The sequence below is a fragment of the Pleurodeles waltl genome, chromosome 4_2 (assembly GCF_031143425.1).
Source record: "Pleurodeles waltl isolate 20211129_DDA chromosome 4_2, aPleWal1.hap1.20221129, whole genome shotgun sequence".
Lineage (NCBI taxonomy): Eukaryota > Metazoa > Chordata > Amphibia > Caudata > Salamandridae > Pleurodeles > Pleurodeles waltl.
Window position 1 is genome coordinate 973256155 of NC_090443.1, and position 21009 is coordinate 973277163.

At 46.4% G+C, this 21009-nt stretch overlaps 1 protein-coding gene across 1 annotated transcript in view; it reads left to right on the forward strand.

Moving 5' to 3' along the window:
• The window catches only part of BTBD19 (BTB domain containing 19), an 800233-nt gene that overhangs the window by 39664 nt on the left and 739560 nt on the right, over positions 1-21009 (forward strand). The window contains exon 2 of the mRNA XM_069232814.1: positions 16942-17167. Within this exon, the coding sequence (XP_069088915.1) occupies positions 16942-17167 (226 nt within the window). The remainder of the gene's footprint in view (positions 1-16941; positions 17168-21009) is intronic.

Consider the following 21009-nt stretch of genomic DNA (forward strand, 5'->3'; position numbering starts at 1 on the left):
TCACTCCTGGTCTCCCCTCCAATGAGTGCAGTGGTTCTAAATCTTTCGACTTTGTGGACACCTTCCCTGAATCACCGCTGGAAGCTGGGGACCTCCGCCAAAACATTTTAAACATTTTGGACCTCAAGAAAATACACAAATCTACAAAAATAAGTATACATCAACTATTAAATCAACTATTAAATATTTTCTTTAATTCACAAACCAAAAATACAAAAATCTAAACTTTAATTGGAAGCTATCTTATTTTTTTCTCTGATCTTCTCTTTCTTTGGGCTTCTCCAGAATGCTGCTTTTTTTCTTTGATTGCAGAGATCTTATTGCTCTCCTTGGTGATTAACTTACAGAGAAAAACTGCTTTTCAGGATTCTTTTACTGCCATAGTACTGAAATCTTCTAGTAAGTAGCCCGACTATTGCAGTAAATATCTTTTATGAAATCACTACTTTCTTCAGAGATAAACTCCTGAAATGGTAACTTTCTCTGCCTTTGTTATATTATTGTATAACACTTACTACTACATGAGATAGATAAAAGTAAAAAAAAAACCATGGGTTTACATCCAGACAGTGCCACCGATGCAGACCTGAAACACCCACAAGTTAACATATTTAATGATCAGTGAACACTTGTTCAAGGTATTTAATGAGCACTGCCTTGCCAGCCTCGTCCATGGTTTTGGCAAAAGCTTGCAAAAAATCCTTCTGTATCTAACAGAATAGGCTTGTTTGTTTGGCCTTATGTGTTTTATCAGGCTGACCCACATAGTGTCAAATTCGAGAGGAACAATATCCAAAGATTGGATGGTAGCGTTTTAACTTTCACTCTCCAGAGTGGGCTATGTTGTGGTTCCAATTGTTAGGCCACTTCCGCCCAATGAAGGCTACTAGAATGTAAACAGTTTTGCACATTGTGCATCTTTGATGGATATTTAGCATATTCTGTGGGTTTCAGATCCTTTCCTGAATGATTTGTGCAACTTCTCTTTTTTATGGTCTGTTCTAAGGTGACATTTCACTTGCTGTTAGTAATCTGAACTGTCTCGAAAAAGGCCATGCCCTTTGATGCCAAACCCTCTTTTGCCTGACACTATGGGGGTCATTCCAACTTCGGCGGGCGGCGGAGGCCGCCCGCCAAAGTTCCCCCGCTGAATGACCACCCCGCGGTCAAAAGACCGCGGCGGCCATTCCAACTTTCCCGCTGGGCCGGCGGGCGCCCTCCAAAAGAGCGACCGCCGGCCCAGCGGGAAAGCCCCTGCAACAATGAAGCCGGCTCCGAATGGAGCCGGCGGAGTTGCAGGGGTGCGACGGGTGCAGTGGCACCCGTCGCGATTTTCACTGTCTGCTAAGCAGACAGTGAAAATCTTTGTGGGGCCCTGTTAGGGGGCCCCTGCACTGCCCATGCTAGTGGCATGGGCAGTGCAGGGGCCCCCAGGGGCCCCATGACACCCATTCCCGCCAGCCTGGTTCTGGCGGTGAAAACCGCCAGAAACAGGCTGGCGGGAAGGGGGTCGGAATCCCCATGGCGGCGCTGATGGAGGATTCCCTGGGCCAGGGGAAAACCGGCGGGAAACCGCCGGTTCCCCTTTTCTGACCGCGGCTTTACCACCGCGGTCAGAATAGCCCTGGAAGCACCGCCAGCCTGTTGGCGGTGCTTCCGTCATTTTAGACCTGGCGGTTAGAATGACCCCCTATATGTAGGCAAGATAGCACAGCTGTCCAGAAACACATCCCCCACGATCTGCTCCACCATGTGACATCCAACCAAGGGAAGTCCCTGGTATCTTTTGCTAAACTTTGTGTCCCATCATCTCTGCATTCTGCCCCTAGGGTCTAAGAAAACTATGAATAACATCACCTGCTGCACCTGACATGGGCCTACTTAGTGGGCCTAAAGAAACCAAACCCACAGGTAAATCCCACAAGAAATGTGTCAGCCTAGAGGATTCAACTGCAAAAGATAGGCCTCACAATGATAGGTCAGGGGAAAATTCAGTAACCCCAGGGCAAAGTTAATTGCAAATTCCACGTGCGAGGGTACCACAGAGAACAGCAAAAGCCAGAAAGCCACAGAGATACATTGGCGGTACCAGATCCACAGACTCTACAAAGATCCTTGCCTCTGCCTCCAGCAAAAGCAACCCAGTGGTCTCCTGTTTGAGGATCTTGGATTTTTGGAAACGAAGATGGACAATGTTCAGGTCCCCGCTGAAGGCTCTCGACCCAAGCTGTATCCCTGTTTTATCCCACCGGTCAGCCACTCAGTGGACTCCTTCGCTCAACCAAGTCCACAGAAAACTTCTGAAGAAGGGAGAGCGCCCAGAGTACCAATGGCCCCTTGCTCGCCAGCGTCATTAGAAGATTAAAGAAGACCCCGGCCCCCAATTTGACGGATTTATTTAACTCCCGAATTAACCAGAGTTCTCCTCACTGTCTCCTTCCGCACTGTCTCGGAGCCCCGGCTCATATGCACCATCACACCCAAGGACTCTCTCCGCTCCACACTGACGCCCACTCTCCTGAGGTCCCTCGTGCACAGCCACGCGTAAATCTTGTCCTCTGCTGTCCCTTGCTAGTTCAGATGTTGCCCCGGTTGGGTTAGTACCTCTCTCTTCTGCAGAGGCAGCCTCCAGCCCTCCCGCCTCTCACCTCAGATGCTGTCACCTGGCCCTGCTCGGATCCCCTTGACAGGCCCGGAAAACACCTGCCAAAGAGCCAATCACTGCGGATGTGAAATGTCACTTTTCATGCGCCAGTGGGTGGAGGGAGAGGGAAGAGGCGAGCAGGCAGACCAGGAGCTCTGACTCATCGTGCCAGACAGAGAAGGAAGAGTTCTGAGTCAGTGTCCTCTGACTGCGTCTTAGGCGGTGCTTAATTTGTGCCGGTGGTTGCGAGGGTGGGTACGGGAGCTCATTATTGGGGAGCGCCGGTCGAGATTTATTTTTCATCATCAGACTTTGATCCACCCGAAGAGGGAGAAAGACAGAAAAGGGAGATATTAAAAAGGAATAGAAAGATGGGAAAATGGATTGAAAGGGAGGGTGAGTTAAAGAGAAGAGACAAGAAGTGGTGGGTGATGGGGACATGAGGTGGAACCAGTGGCCTTTGTTATTCGACAGCCCGGGCAGAGATCCCCAGGGGAGATTCAATTAAAAAACAGGCTAGACGGAAATACCAGAGACCTGTAGGGGAATGCAGTTCTATATCAAGGCTGAGACAGGTCCAGGTACATCTCGGGCCTGCTCTTGAAATATTCAGGCCGGCAGGGCTGGGGCAGGCCGAGTTATACATCAGATCTCGCTGAGGCAGGGTCAGGTACATATCAGGTGGTCATGAACCGAAGAGTCCTGTGGGTCTGGAGCAGGGTCAGTTACATATGGTCGGGAACCGAAGAGTCCTGTGGGGCTGGGGCAGGGTCAGTTACATATCAGGTGATCATGAACCGAAGAGACCTGTGGGGCTGGAGCAGGGTCAGTTACATATCAGGTGGTCATGAACCGAAGAGTCCTATGGGGCTGGAGCAGGGTCATTTACATATCAGGTGGTCATGAACCAAGAGTCCTGTGGGGCTGGAGCAGGGTCAGTTACATATGGTCGGGAACCGAAGAGACCTGTGGGGTTGGAGCAGGGTCAGTTACATATCAGGTGGTCATGAACCGAAGAGACCTGTGGGGTTGGAGCAGGGTCAGTTACATATCAGGTGGATAATGAACCGAAGAGTCCTGTGGGGTTGGAGCAGGGTCAGTTACATATCAGGTGGTCATGAACCGAAGAGACCTGTGGGGTTGGAGCAGGGTCAGTTACATATCAGGTGGTCATGAACCGAAGAGTCCTGTGGGGCTGGAGCAGGGTCAGTTACATATCTGGTGGTCGTGAACCAAGAGTCTTGTGGGGCTGGAGCAGGGTCAGTTACATATCTGGTGGTCGTGAACCAAGAGTCCTGTGGGGCTGGGGCAGGGTCAGTTGCTTATTAATCCGATGGTGGGATGGAGAGTCCGGTAGGGCAGTAGCAGGATTTGTTGAGCCTTACCAGCCTTTCAGGTAATGTCCTTCCTGCCCTCGAGGCCAGTCTGCCCCAGAGAGGGTAGGGTCACTCATTGCTGCACGTGCAAGCCTACAGTTCTCTCTGCCCTATCTCCCAGGCTGCCCTCCATGGGACATGCTCCGCCTTCCAGCGGGGGTGCAGTGACCGGGTCATTCCGTGCAGTGCTGGGGTCCAGGACTGCAAACCCCCCGTCACTCGGTGCAGCTGCCCATTACCCCCGTTATTCTATTTTAATAACAAATATTGATTGTCCGGCCATGACTCCAGGACTGCAGCATTTATAAAAGGTCTGATGTTTCATTGAGTGTGGTATGGGGAGGCAGGACGGCATACATGTTACATTCGATTCATTGGCAGCATATGTATCTTATCTGTGGTAAAATGTCTACTTGATGCCTGTGAGAAAATCTGGCAAGAATTTGTAGTGCTCTGCCAAGCAGTCATCAGCTAAAGTTATGCTGCCAGAAAGCTCACCTCCAGCACAATTTAAGCAGCACTCCAGATTTATTGTGCATCTCTAGGATGGTGTAAATGATACATTTTGGAAGAAAATGAGATAATATTGAATGGCGGTAAATCATTTTTTACTGCTTAGAGAGAGCATCTTCTATGAAAAAGCTGTGCATTTCCATCGTTTTCATAAATACACCCTCCGAGTCCTCCACTCTTAAAGGGTGGGCTGGCCTGCTTGGAAAACGTAAAGGGTGATACGCTTGCGTGGTATGTCAGCAGGGCTAGGAAAGCCTGTCACTCCGTGGCCTACTGAGCATCCTGATGATGGAATGAGTTCCTGTGAAACCTCAGTAGGACTGGGCTGTCAGTCAGAGCCTTCTATCTGACTAGTACAGTGCTTCTGGCCTCTTAAGAGGCACTGGCCTGCTGACACATCTTTAAGATGTGTTCAGTGGTCCTTCACTCCTGGTTTGGTGTCAGAGGAGGACTGGCTACAGAGATGTCAGTAGATTTCCAGCTATGTCTCTTAGTGTGAGGTACAGATACAGAAAGTTTTGGTCAGTAAGTCCCTTCCGGACTCGGGCAGATGCTGGCGGACTGACACTGTCACAGTATATGTGCCTCTCAGTGGCTGTGGATTATTAATGCAATTCACTGATTGGAATGCAAGCCAGGTGCCTTAGACAGCAGTCTGTCTATACGTGTTGCACTCAAGGGATTACCAAAGCCCAAATAAACAATTAACAGATGTTGTGGTTTATATGTATTACCTATATGCTCACCAACAGTGTTAATTATTGTTATATGGACATTAAAAAAATTAGGTATTATAACCTAGTCCTCAATAACTCGGTTGGTACTTCCTATGTCAGTGTTAGTTTCATATTGCACTTGTTGCAATGATATTTCTAATCCAATGGTCTGTGATTTTAGCAGGTTCAAGCCACCCCAAAATAAACCCTGGATTTGAGATATTTTGCCATTCATTGATGTGGAATAACCTGGGATTAACTGGTCCTGTGCCACCTCTTCTGTCTTTAGAGATGTTTGCTTTATTCACACCAAATCACCAGATTTCCACAGAGGCCTCTCAGCCCCTGGCTCAGTGTGATGGTTCATTGTCCAGATGTGGGATCATCCCTTGCCTTTAAGAGTTCTTTGGAAGCAGACTGCAAAGCCTTTACGCATTAACACCAATTTTATGGAAAACTAGTGTGAGAATCAGCCGTATCCAGATGCAGGGACAGTAACGAGGACTGTGTCTGAGGCTCTGTCAAGCTCTCCCGATGTCATAGAGCGGAGAAGTGAGACCTACGTCTTCATTTTCTGATAATTCTGCCACACATAGAGCATACTGTAGGGCTGGACTAAAAACCAAAATCATCCCTGGCAAAGTGGTCAATCCAGCCTTATCCCGCAAGATGCGCGGACTAAAATGGGGAATGAGTCTGAGGGTCCATCCCTCTCTGGAGGAAGCCCCCTAGCCTGCAGCCCACTGTGAACATACCAGAGTGGTAGAATGGGCTGTACAGCCGAGCCACACTGACATGAACCTGATAGAGGGAGTGGAGGAAATCAAGCCAACCTTTTGGCTTTGTCCGTGTAGGAGGGTCAGTAGTAACTGCTGATAGGATGGAAATGAAGAGCTTAAGTTGAAGAACAAAAATAATGTATTACTGCAGTGGAACACTTAGTCAAGAGGGTGATAATGCCCAGGCCACTGCAGCGTACACCACACATTGCCCCTGCAATGCTGCCGGTAATAGTAACAAAACAAATACTAACCATCACACTCCTACAAGTGTGACAATTCGGGCTATTCCGGGTCTCCAAAGCTATGAAAAAAAGCTTATGCTGCATGTTATAGTCACTTGTAAGGTATATTGAATTAACAATATATGGTTGTTGTGGTCATCTCTAAATTAGCCAGACAGCGCCACCTTATGGCAGACTTGCACAAGCGCCGGTGTGGACAATTAAGTGCCTGTGCAGAGTACCAGAAGCCACCTGCTCAAATTGAGCACTGATGATGCCCTTCCAGTTACAGGCTTCCGATTGGATGATCCTGCACCGGAGGGGGCTTTGAGGCTCTGGCATTTTCTGGTGGATCATGTTTAAGCACACCCGGCTGATTAGTCCATCAGGCATGCCCAATACAGTGGATTCCCAGATTATTGTGTGCTATAGACTGCTTTCTTTCTTAATTTGTTATTTTTCTTATTTTTTTTTATTTACATAGGTTTTTCTTAAAGTGCTGCATTTCTTATCACAGTATCTTAGAGCAATATTGTGCTCTAAGTGTGGTGAATTCTGAGTGCAATCTTCTCTGAGGACTTTGTGATATTTCTCTATTGCTGGCAGCACTTCTGAGATGCCAAAGGCTCCTCTGAGAAGTTGTGTTTTTATTAGAAGTTTCCAGATGGGTTGTGCCCTCAGGATCAGGTTAAGGACATTCCACAGTTTGGGGCCCTAAACTCCCAGTGACCTGTCATGTTTCAGCCTTTTGGAAGTATGTTTGGTGATGCAGGGAGATGTAGCTAACCAGAGACTTCTAGGTGGGTGGTGGTGGTTTGACAGTTTTTGATGTAACCTAGACTTCTTGTTCATATTATGTGTGCATGATGCATAGAACTTTGAACCTTTTTTCCCTTCCACGGGTGACCAGTGAATATTCTGTCTGCACAGTTCTTTAGATGCTGCATTTCTCCAATCGACTTTTTGAGGTGCCCTGTGTATATTATATTGTCGTAGACAAGTCCTGTCAACGTAGACCAGTCCTCTCAACTCTGTGTGTGCGATGCAGCAATGGCAGACATTTTTGGAGAAGGTCCAGCTGCAGGTTCAGGACCTTGGCTGTCAGTGCAGATTTGGCATGCAAAACAGGTGTTTAACTGTAAATACTCCAGGTTTGTAGCCTTGGTGGCCTGGGATGATGGGGTCCCAGGTTCTGTGGCCAATCAGAGGGGACAAATATGTGATCCGGTCTATTAGGACAGGAGGAGGACATTTGATAGTTCGAGACACCCTGATCTTTGTTTCCAAACTTGGCATGTTAGGCTGATGGACCATCACCCGCCACTGCCTCTATCTGATGTTCAGTATTGCATGCTGTAAACCAGGTAGGTGAATCCCACACAGAGTGACGCACAGGGTCCCCGGCTGGCACGTAAAAGGCTGCGTCACCGCTCTCTAAATATACATATTGGTGTCTGTGCTTCCAGCTAAATATAAAACACCCAGATCCATTTTTATGACTTGTTCTTTTGCAGCACAGTTGTCATGAGTCTGATATCATGACACAGACGCCTTCCCACCCACGGATCTCTAAATCTGGCTGTGTCTGCAGTCCGGAAGAGTCTTTGCACTTGAGGGCATCTCACCCACGGTGATTTACCTCTGGGCTGCAGGTTGAGGCAGGGTTTGCTCAGACCACTATGCTTCTGTTATAGAGATAAGTGGCTTCAGGGCTGTTTTCAGGTGAGGAGACAATGTAGATTTATTCATTCATTTGCTGTTTTGGAAAGCTCCACAAACTATTTTACAGTAGCATCAGACCCTTTAAGATCCTAAGCATCGAGGATACCTAGTGACTGGACCATAGTGTTAGCTACGTTGTCATTGCATCAAACACTACGTCTTCCTGGGAAACCTCAACTGCCACCTGGACGACTCCACCGACATCAACTCGACTGACCTACTCAAAAGACTGGACAACACTGGCCTCAAACGTCTTGTCACGGGCCCCATGCACAGAGCAGGACACATGCTGGACCCCATCTTCACGTCCAGCGAAAGAATCAGCTACAGCCACACCACAGAACTCACTTGGTTGGACCACTACGCTGTACAGTTCACGCTCGCTGGATCTCCCCACACTGCCCACATCTGCCACAGCGCCCCCTCCTGCAGCTGGACCAAGGTCACTCACTCAGCAGCAATAGACCAACGCCCTCAGCACCCCAAAGCCCAATGTCACCACCAACTTGGATCAGGCAGTGCAGAACTGTAGCGACTGGATCAGCGCCGCCGACCTTGCGCCCCGACCAGCCAAGACGCACAGAACCACCAAAAAAGCCAGCTGGTACACCCTGGAACTCAGCAAATCAAAACACAGGTGTAAACAACTGGAGAGAAGATGCTGCACCAGTAAGAACCACGCTGTCTGATCCACCTTCTAAACAGCCCTCAATAAATACCAGCGCCAGATCAAAGCTGCAAAAAAAGTGGCCCTAACTCACAAGACTGAGAACAGCACCAACCAAACTAAGGAACTCTTCACCATCGTCCGAGTTTGCCTGCCCATCCACTATCAGAAACTCTACCCGTCCTGCTGACCACTTCCACAATAAGACAGAAACCATCTAAAAAAACTTCAATCCCCAGCCCTCTGACCTCACCAGCATCCCATCAACCTCCACTGCCGACTACCCGCTCACCACATGATGACAACTCAGCACACAGAACATGAGCATACCCATGAGCTCCATCCACTCGGGAGCACCCACTGACCCCTGTCCCCCAAAGGATCTTCAACCTCAGAAGAAACAAGATCAGCCACCAGCTCGCCACGATCCTCAATGACTCTTTTCCAGAAGCCTGGAAGCACGCAGAGATCAGACCCCTCCTCAAGAAGCCCTCTGCAGACCCCAGCGAGCTCCAGAATTACTGCCAGAACTCTCTGCTCTTATTCCCCACCAAAGTCCTGGAGAAGGCCATCAACCTCCAACTCACCGAACACCTGGAGAGGTACAACCTGCCAGACTCCTCCCAATTAGGCTTCAGAGTCAATCACAGCACAGAGACAGCTCTGTTCACTGCAAAAGATGACATCTGTGCCCTGCTCTACAGATAAGAAGCTGCCTTGATCCTGCTCAACCTCTCCACCACCTTCAACACTGTTTCCCACCATACACTTATCAACCGACTATGCCAGATTGGGATTCAGACGAAGCACTCAGATGGATGGCATCCTTCCTCCTGGGATGCACCCAGAAAGTCTGCCTCCCCCGTCAACTCTCATCTTGAAGTGGCTTCCCATCGTCACAAGCAAGACAGTGACGCAGGCCCTCATCATCAGCCGACTGGACTACGGCAACGCACTCTACGCAGGCACTAACACCAAAGTCATGCAAAGACTTCAGACAATCCAGAACACAGCTACAATACAAACACAAAGTGGCTATGCTATTGGTTCACACTTCCTATGTGTACATGAAGTAAAAAGTCCAATGTTCATAGATCACAGGTAATCCTGCCAGGGGTGCCAAACTGGTATAACACCCAACCACTTCGGGTGTAATTTTGTCAACTGAAGACCAGTCAACACATATTAATACATTGCTTAATATACCAAGGCACACCACATATATCCTGGTAGTCCATTCATTGATGTGCTGAGTCATATAAAGTTCAACTTCAACGTAAGAGAAATTTTATTCATCCAAAGCAAAGTAGATTCCACAGAGAAAAAGCAAGTCCAATGATACAACAGCCGACATGTGTTTCATCAATATGACTTTCTCAAGGCTGTAAGTAAAATGTACAGGACAAAACGTATGATCAAGACTCTATACAAAAAACAGGGAATCTAGTTGTCATAATAATCCGAAATGCCATTCGTGTACAAAATATTTTCAAACTGTGAGCCCAAGAGGTGATGTAAAAGAAGCAAGCCACCAAAGTGACTCTTCAGAGTACCCCAAATGAGAAAAACAACATGCATGTACAAAAGTCAAGCAAGCAAGACCCACACTCAATGTGTTTTGAAAGAATATAGAGAGAATGTATAGTATGTTATTGTGAGTACCATCTCCACAGGTGACTAGGACCCTCCATCGTCCCCCAATAACCAGCGACCAACCATTAGTGTGAAAACATGCCGCTTGGCGTGAAATCTTATGTACATAGAGATGTGACCTGCACACGAGAACCGAAACAAAGAGGGGCAAAATATTCACAACAAAAAGGATAACATACCAAGGTGTGTGTATGCTCAAAAATATCCGGTATGCTGCAGATCTCATTATTCAAACCATACTGCAGCTGGTAAGTATAGAGATTGTCCAAGCATGTAGTGTGTCACAGTTCAAGTGACAGATGCGACCATGATAAGTCTATGTAGAGAAGAAAGTATCATGAGTAGCTTACATAGACACCGAGAAGATAAATATGTATCAATATCTGTATTATTAAAACTAGCCATGCAAATGGCCAAGGTCCGGCCATAACACCGTTAAAAGTTATTGAAATGCGGAAAATATCAAACTGGCGAGAACCGAGAAGAAACAGTGGGAAACAATACACTCTCAAATGTACACAATGTAAACCACTAGAATAATGGTCAATGAGAAAAAGGAGATGCCAGTACATATGATAAACTCGCCAACCAAGTCATACGTAAATACGAAGTAGAGAAAGCACTCGGAGGACCGTAGGCCGCACCCGGAATTGCTGTGCAGCTTCATAGTTATGTGCAACTATTCTGTAATGTCACAGGGACAACAGAGCTACGACAGAGACCGTATCCCACACTGGTTTAGAGTCTGCGTCCTGTACACTGGCCGCCAGAATGTTGGTCAGTGAAAAACAGGGATGCCAGAAACTATAAGTAATTCGCCAGCAGTCATAAAATTAAGAGTGACAAATAGTATACCCGGAGGCTAATAAGTTGTATCTGGAGGTGCCGGATACCTTATGAATATATCAAACTAATATTAGTAACATGGGGATCCCGTTAATGTCGTAAAGATTACATTTTACTGTAATAAAAAGTCTGCCTCCAGCGTTGTGCACGTATAGAGGGTAACAGATCTGTATGGTTGCCGCCATTTTAACGTGTACGGATGTGCCGTAATAGCAATAGAAAGAGGACTGGGGGTGGAATAAGCCAATAGATACAGCGCCATTGTAGAGCGTGTGTGCGCTTAAGGCATTGCAAGGAGCGATGCAACTACGAACGCGATTCATATGGCTGTTGCCATCTTAAAGTGTGCACACATGCCGTATTGGCAGTAAATAGGGGACTATGGGTACAAGGAGTCAGTAAAAAAAAAAGGGGGGGGAATAAGTAAAAAGAAGTGAAGAGTCGTCATTTTAGAACATGTTCGTACATTGAACATTACTTAAAACAAAGCTAAATGTTAAACCGGGTGACCAAAGTGAAACCCCATAAAAGGTTATGAAACAAGGCATGCTGTGAAAATGTGTTATCCTGACTAATATCACAAAATGCCAGGAAGGATCATCTATAGCGGATCAAATATCCAGCAGACACAAGATACAAATATATATATATATACAGGAAACAAAATAAAATATATACAGATTAACAGTTGTGTGGCAACATAATGCAGCATTTGTTTCACTCAATCTAGGTAAAGTAATATAGACACATACAAACGTCCAAACTGAAGCTAACAGTAATAATAATAACAGAGTACAAAATCCTGTGTAAACATACATGAAAACAAAACAAAGGCTTCAAAGGAAGACATGCAGATCTTTCTCTACATTCAACCCCTCCTCCACTGCTCTGAGCTTGATGATCCACTTGCTTTCCATGCGTCTCAGCATTAGTGTCCTGTCTCCACCCCTTGGACAGGCACCCAGTGTCTCTATACCATGTGTGGTAATACCCAGAACTTCTCTTTGTTCATAAACAGAGTTGTAGTGGGTTGCAAAAGGATAATCCGTATTGTTGTGTCTGATTGCCCTGATGTGTTCTTGAATTCTCTCCTTCTCTCAGGCATCCAGTCACTTGGAGTGATGTGTCCGTTTCACAGGTCTGACCTCATCCCCACTGTTGTGCTCCCTTAATGGATCAGACCTGACCTTGAATATTGTGCCCCCTTCATAGGTCAGACCTCCTCCCCAGTGCTGGGCCCCTTTCACAGGTCAGACTTCGCCTGGAGTACTGTGCTCCTTCATGAGTCAGACCTCCTCCCCAATGCTGTGCCCCTTCATAGGTCAGACCTCACCTGGAGTAATGTGCCTCCTTTAATGGGTCGTACCTTATTAACAGTGCTGTGCCCCCTTCATTCATCAGACCTCACGTGGAAAACTGTGCACCCCCCCATCCCCTTCATGGGTCAGACCTCACCTGAAATGCTGTGACCTCTTCATAGGTCAGACCTCACCTGAAATGCTGTGCCCTCTTCATAGGTCAGACCTCACCTGGGGTAATCTACCCCCTTCATAAGTTAGATCTCATCCACAGAGTTGTGCTCTCTTCACAAGTCAGACCTCACCTGGAGTACTGTGTCCCCATCATGTGTCAGACATCACCTAGAGTGCTGTGCCCTCTTCATGAGTCAGACCTTACCAACAGTAATGCACCCCATTAATTGTTCAGACCCCATCCACGGTGCTCTGCTCCCTTTAGTCAGACCTCATCCGCAGAACGATGCTCCCTACTTGTGTGAGATCTCATCCACAATGGTCTTCCCCCCTCATGGGTCAGGACTAACCTGGAGTAATCTGTCACATCATTCCCAGTGCTCTACCCCCACCTGCAGTAATGTGCCCCCTTCATGGGTCAGACCTCACCTGGAGTAATGTGCCCCCTTTCATGTGTCAGACCCCATCAACAGTGGTGTGCCCTCTTCATGGATCAGACCTCACCTGCATTACTGTGGCAACTTCCTGAGTGAGACCTTACCTGAAGTACGATGGTCGTTCGTGGGTCAGACCTCACTTGGAGCGATGTGCTCCTTATAAATCAGAACTCACTGAGAGTACTGTGAAATTTCATGGGGCAGACCGTACCTGAAGTACTGTTCCCACTTCATGAGCGAGACCTCAGCTCGAGTACTGTGTACCTTCATGTGTCAGACCTCACCTGGAATACTATGGCTCCCTTCAAGGCTTAGACCTCACCTGGAGTACTATTGCCCCCTTCAAGAGTCAGACCTCACCAGGATTATTGGCCACATCATGAGTGCAACCTTACCTAGAGTAATGTGTACATTCATGAGTCTTATCTCACCTGAAGTAATGTGGCCCCCTTCAAGGGTCAGACCTCACCTGGAGTACTGTGACCCCCTTCAAGCGTCAGACCTTCTCAGGAGTATTGGCCACATCATGAGTGCGACCTCACCTCGAGTACTGTGTACCTTCATGAGTCAGATCTCACCTGGAGTAATGTGGCCCCCTTCAAGGGTCAGACCTCACCTGGAGTACTGTGACCCCCTTCAAAGGTCAGACCTCACCAGGAGTATTGGCCACATCATGAGTGCGACCTCACCTCGAGTATTGTGTACCTTCATGAGTCAGATCTCACAATATGAGTCAGATCTCACCTGGAGTAATGTGGCCCCCTTCAAGGGTCAGATGTCACCTGGAGTACTGTGACCCGCTTCAAGGGTCAGACCTCACCTGGAGTACTTTGACCCCCTTCAAGGGTCAGACCTCACCTCGAATACAGTATACCTTCATAGGTCAGGCCTCACCTGGGGTACTGTGGCCCCTTAAAGGATCAGACCTCACCTGGAGTACTATGGCCTCCTTCATGGGTCAGACCTCACCTGGAGTACTGTGGCCCCCTTCAAGGGTCATACCTCACCTGGGGTACTATAGCCTCCTTCAAGTGTCAGACATTACCAGAAGTACTGGACACTTCATGAGTGAGACCTCACCTCGAGTGCTGTGGCTCCCTGCATGGGTCAGACAGTAATCGGACAAGCAATTTGTTGAGTCGTGTGGCCCCCCGTCAGGTCCAAGACAGATGCCAAATTCACCACTAGAAGGAGGAGACATTACTTACATATGCTTCAGATGTCACACTATTGCTAGCAGAAGGGGTCGTGATATATCAATTAGCCTAGGATGGGAACAGTTCTTGCCCTAGCACTAAGCCTGTGTCAGGTATCCGACCTGGCATCCTTGTCCCACCAGCTTCTCACCAGGTCCGCCTGCCTTTTTTTTTTTTTTTCTTTCAAAAAGTGGTTGAAGGTCGAAGCCGTCTTGCTGTGACCTTGAATTTGTGGCTTCTGAAATAGCTTGTCTTGTGAAAAAGTCTCTCATTCCCTCTGCGAGTCTGTGGGTGGTTGTTTGTTACTCTCTGTTGTGAGCTTAGTCACTGATTTGTGGTGTGCCTTTCAACTATTACAGTAAATTGGCTTTGATTGATGCCTCTTATGCGCCACTTTCTTCGGTACATGCTTTATTTCCTTTGCTTGAATCCGAAACTAGGCTGCTAGAGGCCTTCAGAGATGTTACAGAGGGAAAACACGTAAGCTGGCCAACTGGAACATTTCAGTGGCTGGTAGAAGAATTATGTTAATGGGTAATAATGACGTGTTGGAGTTCCATTACTTTGCCTTTACTCACGATATGCGGGCTTTTTGTTTTAATTTTCTGGTTTCTTAATCGCTCTCTACTGAGGTCTTGGACAAGCCTGGGTTCTGCTGACAGAAGGACAGTATGGTTCTTGAAACTTAAAGCTGTTGTTCGTAGCCGAGTCAGGTCTACCCTGTTTAGTTTGGGCACCACAATATCCAATGCCACTCCTCATACGACCCCAGTAGATAGATAGGAGAGGGTGGTGGCCGGGCCTCCTTGGAAGCTAAGTTGTAAAATGCTTACTTCCATGTGGTGGTTTGCCGGTGACAGTGTAAGTTTCACTTATGCGTCCATGCACTGTTTTTCCTGGTCTGGGCTTCCATCCGCTGCCCACTCCAAGTCTTTGCTGGCCCAGTCAGTAGACTGCATATGACTTCTGCGGCCAATCGGGCTGTACCAATTGCGTCTCTTATGATCATTGGACCAGGAAACTATCTGGAGTTAAAGTTGCCATCCCCTTGGATCATATGTTTGACTGTACTTCCGGCCAATCATCACGCAGAATGTTGGATTTTGAAAGCATTTAGGCTCTTGAGAGAAACAAGGGACTGCTTGAGCCATTAAGAGCTGTGGATTAAAAACTGATAAAGAAGTGAGATCATAATCACAGAGCTGTCTAGCTAGCTTTGTGATTTTTACCAGTCTAGTTGCGGAATGGCCTATAAAAGCTTTTAGAAGATATCACCATAGGAAGTAGGACAGCTTTCATTTTATGGCCAATTTCAGAAACTGCTTTATTTTTGTTGTTTGCCTCTTCTAAGACCTCTTTGAGAGGGGAACTTGCACACTTTGCATGTGGGTTCTTGCTGGTCTGGCTGTATTTCTGCGTTTCAGTGTCTTGTGTTCCATCTCTGAGTTTTCACAGTTTGAACTGTGATGACATACTCCTATTGAAGTGATTTGAATTTAACTCTTAGGTCTCAACAGGCTTCTGCAGAAAGCTTTTGCTAATGAAATGGGTAAGCTGAGTCGTTTGGTTATTTAAACATGTTCTTTTACTGCAGCTGACGCAAACCTAATCCTGTCTTAGGGCCCAATAACTTGTTGCAAGTGACTTCATAATAACTTTGTGTTTTGGACAAGGTAAACAAATCTTACTGGGAGAAATCTCTGAGCTAAAGGAAGAACACTTTTTAAAAAGAGAAGGGTTTTGCTTGAAAGATTAATTATTTGGATGAAAGGGGTGGGACCCTGTTCGAAGAGCATGGATGCTGGCTGCAAGCCTAGAGATCCTGGTTGAAAGGGCATTTAACTGTGTTCAGAGGAGGTGCTTCTGGTCAACCGGTGCGATCCTGGTGAAAGGGCTGCAGTCTGTGTACAGGAAGCCCACATGAAGGCGAGCCATCCTGATTATTGAAAAGGTTTGTTGTTGAACAGGAGAGATCCTGACCGAAGGTATGCAATCCTGGACTAGGAGCAGCATCCTGGTAGAAGGGGAGGAATCATTATTGGAGGGTAGCTGCATACCTGGTTGAGAATATTCTTGGACAAAGGGCAAGAAGCCTGGTCGAAGGGTGTGAATTCTACTTGATGAGAAAGAATCCTGGGCAAACGGGTGGAATCATTGCTTCTGACTGGAAGGCAGCAATGCTTCTTAAGTCAGGGAGAATCCTCATTAACGGGTGGGAATCCCAATGTATCCTGCTGAAGACAGCGATCCTGTTTAAATGACAGGAATCCTAGTCAAGGACAGGAATATTGATAGAATAGGAGGAATCATTGTTGAAGGGGAGAAATCATGATTGAAGGGTGCAAATCCAGATTTAAGGGTGGGAATTCTGATTGAGGGTGGGAATCCAGATTGAAAGGCAGGGTTGAAGGCCAGAAATACTGTTTGAATAGGAGGAATTATTGTGGAAGAGGAGAAATCCTGATTTGAAGGGTGGGAATCCTAAAAGAACGGCAGGGTTGGAGGCCGATATACTGAACGAATAGGAGGGATTCTGAAGGAGAGAGATCCTGGGCAACAATTACGGCTAAACGTTAATAGGCAGGAAACTGTTGTAGAGAGAGGATCTGATGGAGCCTGAAATCCTGATGTGGCTACAGTTGATTTATAGTCGTGTTCTCTAATGCCTTTCTTTCTTCTTTCTTCGGTTTGTCCAGTGATGTGACGTTTATTGTGGGAAAGGAGAGGCGGGAACTCTATGGTCACCGCTGTGTCCTTGCATGTCGCTGTCGCGTGTTCCATGAGATGTTCCTGGAGCAGCCATTGTTGGCGGACGCCTCCCAGCAGCGACAGCCCATCATTCTCAGCGATGTGCAACCTGAGGTCTTCCTGGCGGTGATGGAGTTCCTGTATACGAACTGTGTGACGCTGCACAGCTGCATCGTAAGTGTTGCCACCATACATTTTTTTTTTTTAATACATTTTTTCCATTTTTTTGTTGAAAGATTGTAATTGCTGTAAGTGTGAGCAATTAGCTATAAGTGGATTTGCCTTCATTTGGGTGACCAGATCTTTACAGCCCAAAAGCAGAACATATCCAAGAGGTAGGACTTGAATAGGGCACGAAAGGACTGAAATGACAGTGTCCACCAATATAGAAAAGGGACTAGGATAAAATAGAGGTCCCAAGATTAACATTTTGGTAACCATAATGCGGAAAGAAAAATAAATCTAACCGTGAGGCAAAGACACGTTATCAGTTCTAAAATAACTCTTGCTAGAGTCAGTGCCTGTCAGGAATTCGAGTGCTGTGGCACAGCTGTGGTTCAAGCAGAGGGATCGGGCTTTGACCCAAAAGAACACTCAGTTGTGTTTCCCCAGATTCTGCTCCCTGAGGGGGAACCAGTCTCTCTTGGATTACTAACAGGTGGCAGAACCAGAGGGCTCCATCATAATAATAACTTGATTTATATAAGCGCTTGATAATTGTGTTTTTCTGTTTCGTAGCACTGCGACCAGCAGGAGTTACTGTCACAACATTCCATACATGCATTTTATTGACCTCATAAGGATGAAAGACTCAGTTGTTCTCCTGGGATTTGAACCTGTAACCTGTGGGTTGCATATCTTCAGAGAGCGCTTAACTCGCTGAGCTATCACACGACTGAAAGAGGAAAGCCCCTGTGCCTGGGAGCAGTAGGCTGTAATGGGGGCTGCTGAGCACGCATACTTAAGAGGATGTGCCCTTTTGGGGTCACTGCAAGGATGTCTGCTCTTTGTTGAAAAGTCCGTGACTGTGTTAATATTGCAGGTGTGCGGGAGGGGCATGTTTCCATCTTCACATTCCTGAAATATTCCAAGAGGTTATATAAGGGTCAGTGGGATCCATGTGATGTCATTGGATAGGTATATGTGGAACGGTAGAACCATGTGGCTTACAGTGTAAACTTGCCAGCTACTGTGTAGCCACGCCATTTACAGTGTAGCAATGCATGTAGCAGTGGAACCTTCCCAGTTCCTGTGTAGCCACGCCATTTACAGTGAAGCGATGCACTGTATAGCGTAACCTTACCATTTACTGTGTAGCCACGCCATTTACAGTGTAGCAATGCACGTCACAGTGTGACCTTCCCAGTTCCTGTGTAGCCACAACATTTACAGTGTAGCAATGCACATTACAGTGGAACCTTGCCAGTCACTGTGTAGCCACAACATTTACAGTGTAGCAATGCACATTACAGTGGAACCTTGCCAGTCACTGTGTAGCCACAACATTTACAGTGTAGCAATGCACATTACAGTGGAACCTTGCCAGTCACTGTGTAGCCACAACATTTACAGTGTAGCAATGCACATTACAGTGGAACCTTCCCAGTTGCTGTGTAGCCAAAACATTTACAGTGTAGCAATGCACATTACAGTGGAACCTTGCCAGTCACTGTGTAGCCTTGCCGTTTACAGTTTAACGATGCACGTTACAGTGTAACCTTGCCAGTCACATTGTAACCGCGTCAGTTACTGTGTAGCCATGCCACACAGTTACTGTATAGTCATGCCAATTACAGTGTAGTGATGCATGTGCCAGCTTAACCTTTCCAGTTACTGTGTAGCCATGCCAGTTAGGTACTGTGTAGCCATGCTATTTATGGTGTAGCCATGTGGTTTACAGTATGTCACCATGCTGCTCATGGTGTTGCTGTCGCAAAGGTTGTCATGGTGCCTGCAGCTCAGCTATTGCCCTTTTCTCAGCACAGCCACTCCAGACCAGCGGAAGGCTCTCACCCCTATTTTTCGTCGCTTTATGTAGTTTTGCATTAGCCCAGCCAGTTAGGGTGGTAGACCATTTAGAGGCAGTAGCCAAGGTGTGTGGATTCTGAGTGCCAAAGATGAATGAGTACCATGCTTGGCCATCTAGTCATGCCATCCTTTGCACAATTCAGAGCTTGTAAAAGGCCACCAAGTGGTAATTTTTGCTGTTATTAAAGTTCATATTTATAGGATTGCTTCTCGGAGATCTCCTGGGGTGTTGGGCAATCCAGTGACTGCACATGGCTGGAGAGATACCTCCACCAAGGTTCCGTTAGGGATAGAGATGTAGTCAAGAGAACTGTGAAGTAATTTTTGATGTTACTTTCAGGAAGTTGACGGTTTCTTTTAATAGTAGTAGAAAATTCATAGAAAGGGTACATTCTGTAGATAAGAGAACTCCTACAGAACCTCCTTTTTTGCAGGTCAAGTCTCCTGCAAAAAATAGTCTCCCTCAAACAAGGTTTGAAACATATATCAATCCCCTTGCAGCAAAGGTTTGCAGAACTTTTCAAATATGATTAAATGTTTGCACAGCCCTAGTAACAATTTTCACTCCTTATCCATTGCTGAAGATCTGGTTCTTTTCTACATCTTACTCAGAGAAGCTTATTGTTACGTTTTGTTGAATGGTCTTTGTTTGGCATCATGAAACATTGGTAGATGAGCTCTTTAGATGGCATAACATCTTAGAGACTGGCTTTACACAACGGGGAACTGAGTTCCGAAAAGCCATTCACTTTTCTGCTCACTGCACACAGAGGTCGGCATAGTAGCCCTGGACAACAGCCTAGATGTGCTAAACTCTCATTCTATGGTGAAAGAAACAGAAGCTGTCCTATTGACCTCTCTCGAACCTAGGCCTCAAATAGGTTGTTTCACACAGTTCCAAGGAGGTACTAATGTGTTAATTCAGTTATTAAAATGTATATGATTCTCTGAGAAATAATCAATAATCTTCATTTGTAGACCAAAATCAGCTGTCATTAAGCTCTGAAATACTTTCTATTAAACAGCATATGGTCATAGTATCAAAGTATTATTAATTGGTAACATCATACAATAGCGAGTTTAAAGGCAAGCCATTAAAGGGAAAGTGAGGGAAGTGCTCAGTGCAGTTCGTGTTCACATGGTGATTAGTAAAACTTATAGACAGAAGACCAAGCACGGTGACCTAAGGAGGCAAATTATGATCTCAATGTTCATGGTATCTGCAGCTGGAATAGTCAACAGCGTTTCGACTCTCACGTCAGGTCATCATCAGGATGAACAGAGATGAGCACATAAGGATGGAGTCGAAGGATTAAGTGAGCAGGACAGCAGTTCACCGGTATAGTTATTAAAGGCAGGCCTCTTTTAGTCACCAAGCATCTAAAATTAGACACAAGACATTCACTGATGTTTTTTATTTCACCCGAAGAGACCTCCAGAGTTTTTTGCAACTCATAAGGAAAAATGGGCAAGCCTTGCTCACTGTTTCTGGGCTGTTCTATCTGAACTGCTTCATGCACTGGCAAAGCCCATCATCATGACACAGCTCTGGGTTTCTTTTCCTAAGGAGAGTGCCAGTCTAAAACAGAATGTTGTTTTCGCGAATATCTTTAGAGCTTTACTTCGATGAAAGTTGGGCCTTTGCCATGAACAGTTTATTGACAGATGAGTCTGGGTGAATGAAGCCAGTGGAATGCTGAGATTGCTGGTGAGATGTGGCTATGTAGATGAACATGTAGATGCCCTCTTGCAACATTCTTTGTAATCATAGCGGCAGGGAGAACGTGTCCCTGAGGTAGTGTCAATTTACACAGTCAAGTCATTACAGAACGAAAGAAGTGGTAGCCAAAAGCATTTGCGGAAATTTTAGGTGCAAGAAAAGTTGCTGTAGAGTAGGCCGTGTGTCGAATGCATTTTTTGGTTCTTTGTTTACTTGGAGAACCAGAGATAGACTGGACTCCATTATCACTCTTGGATTTTAAGGTGCA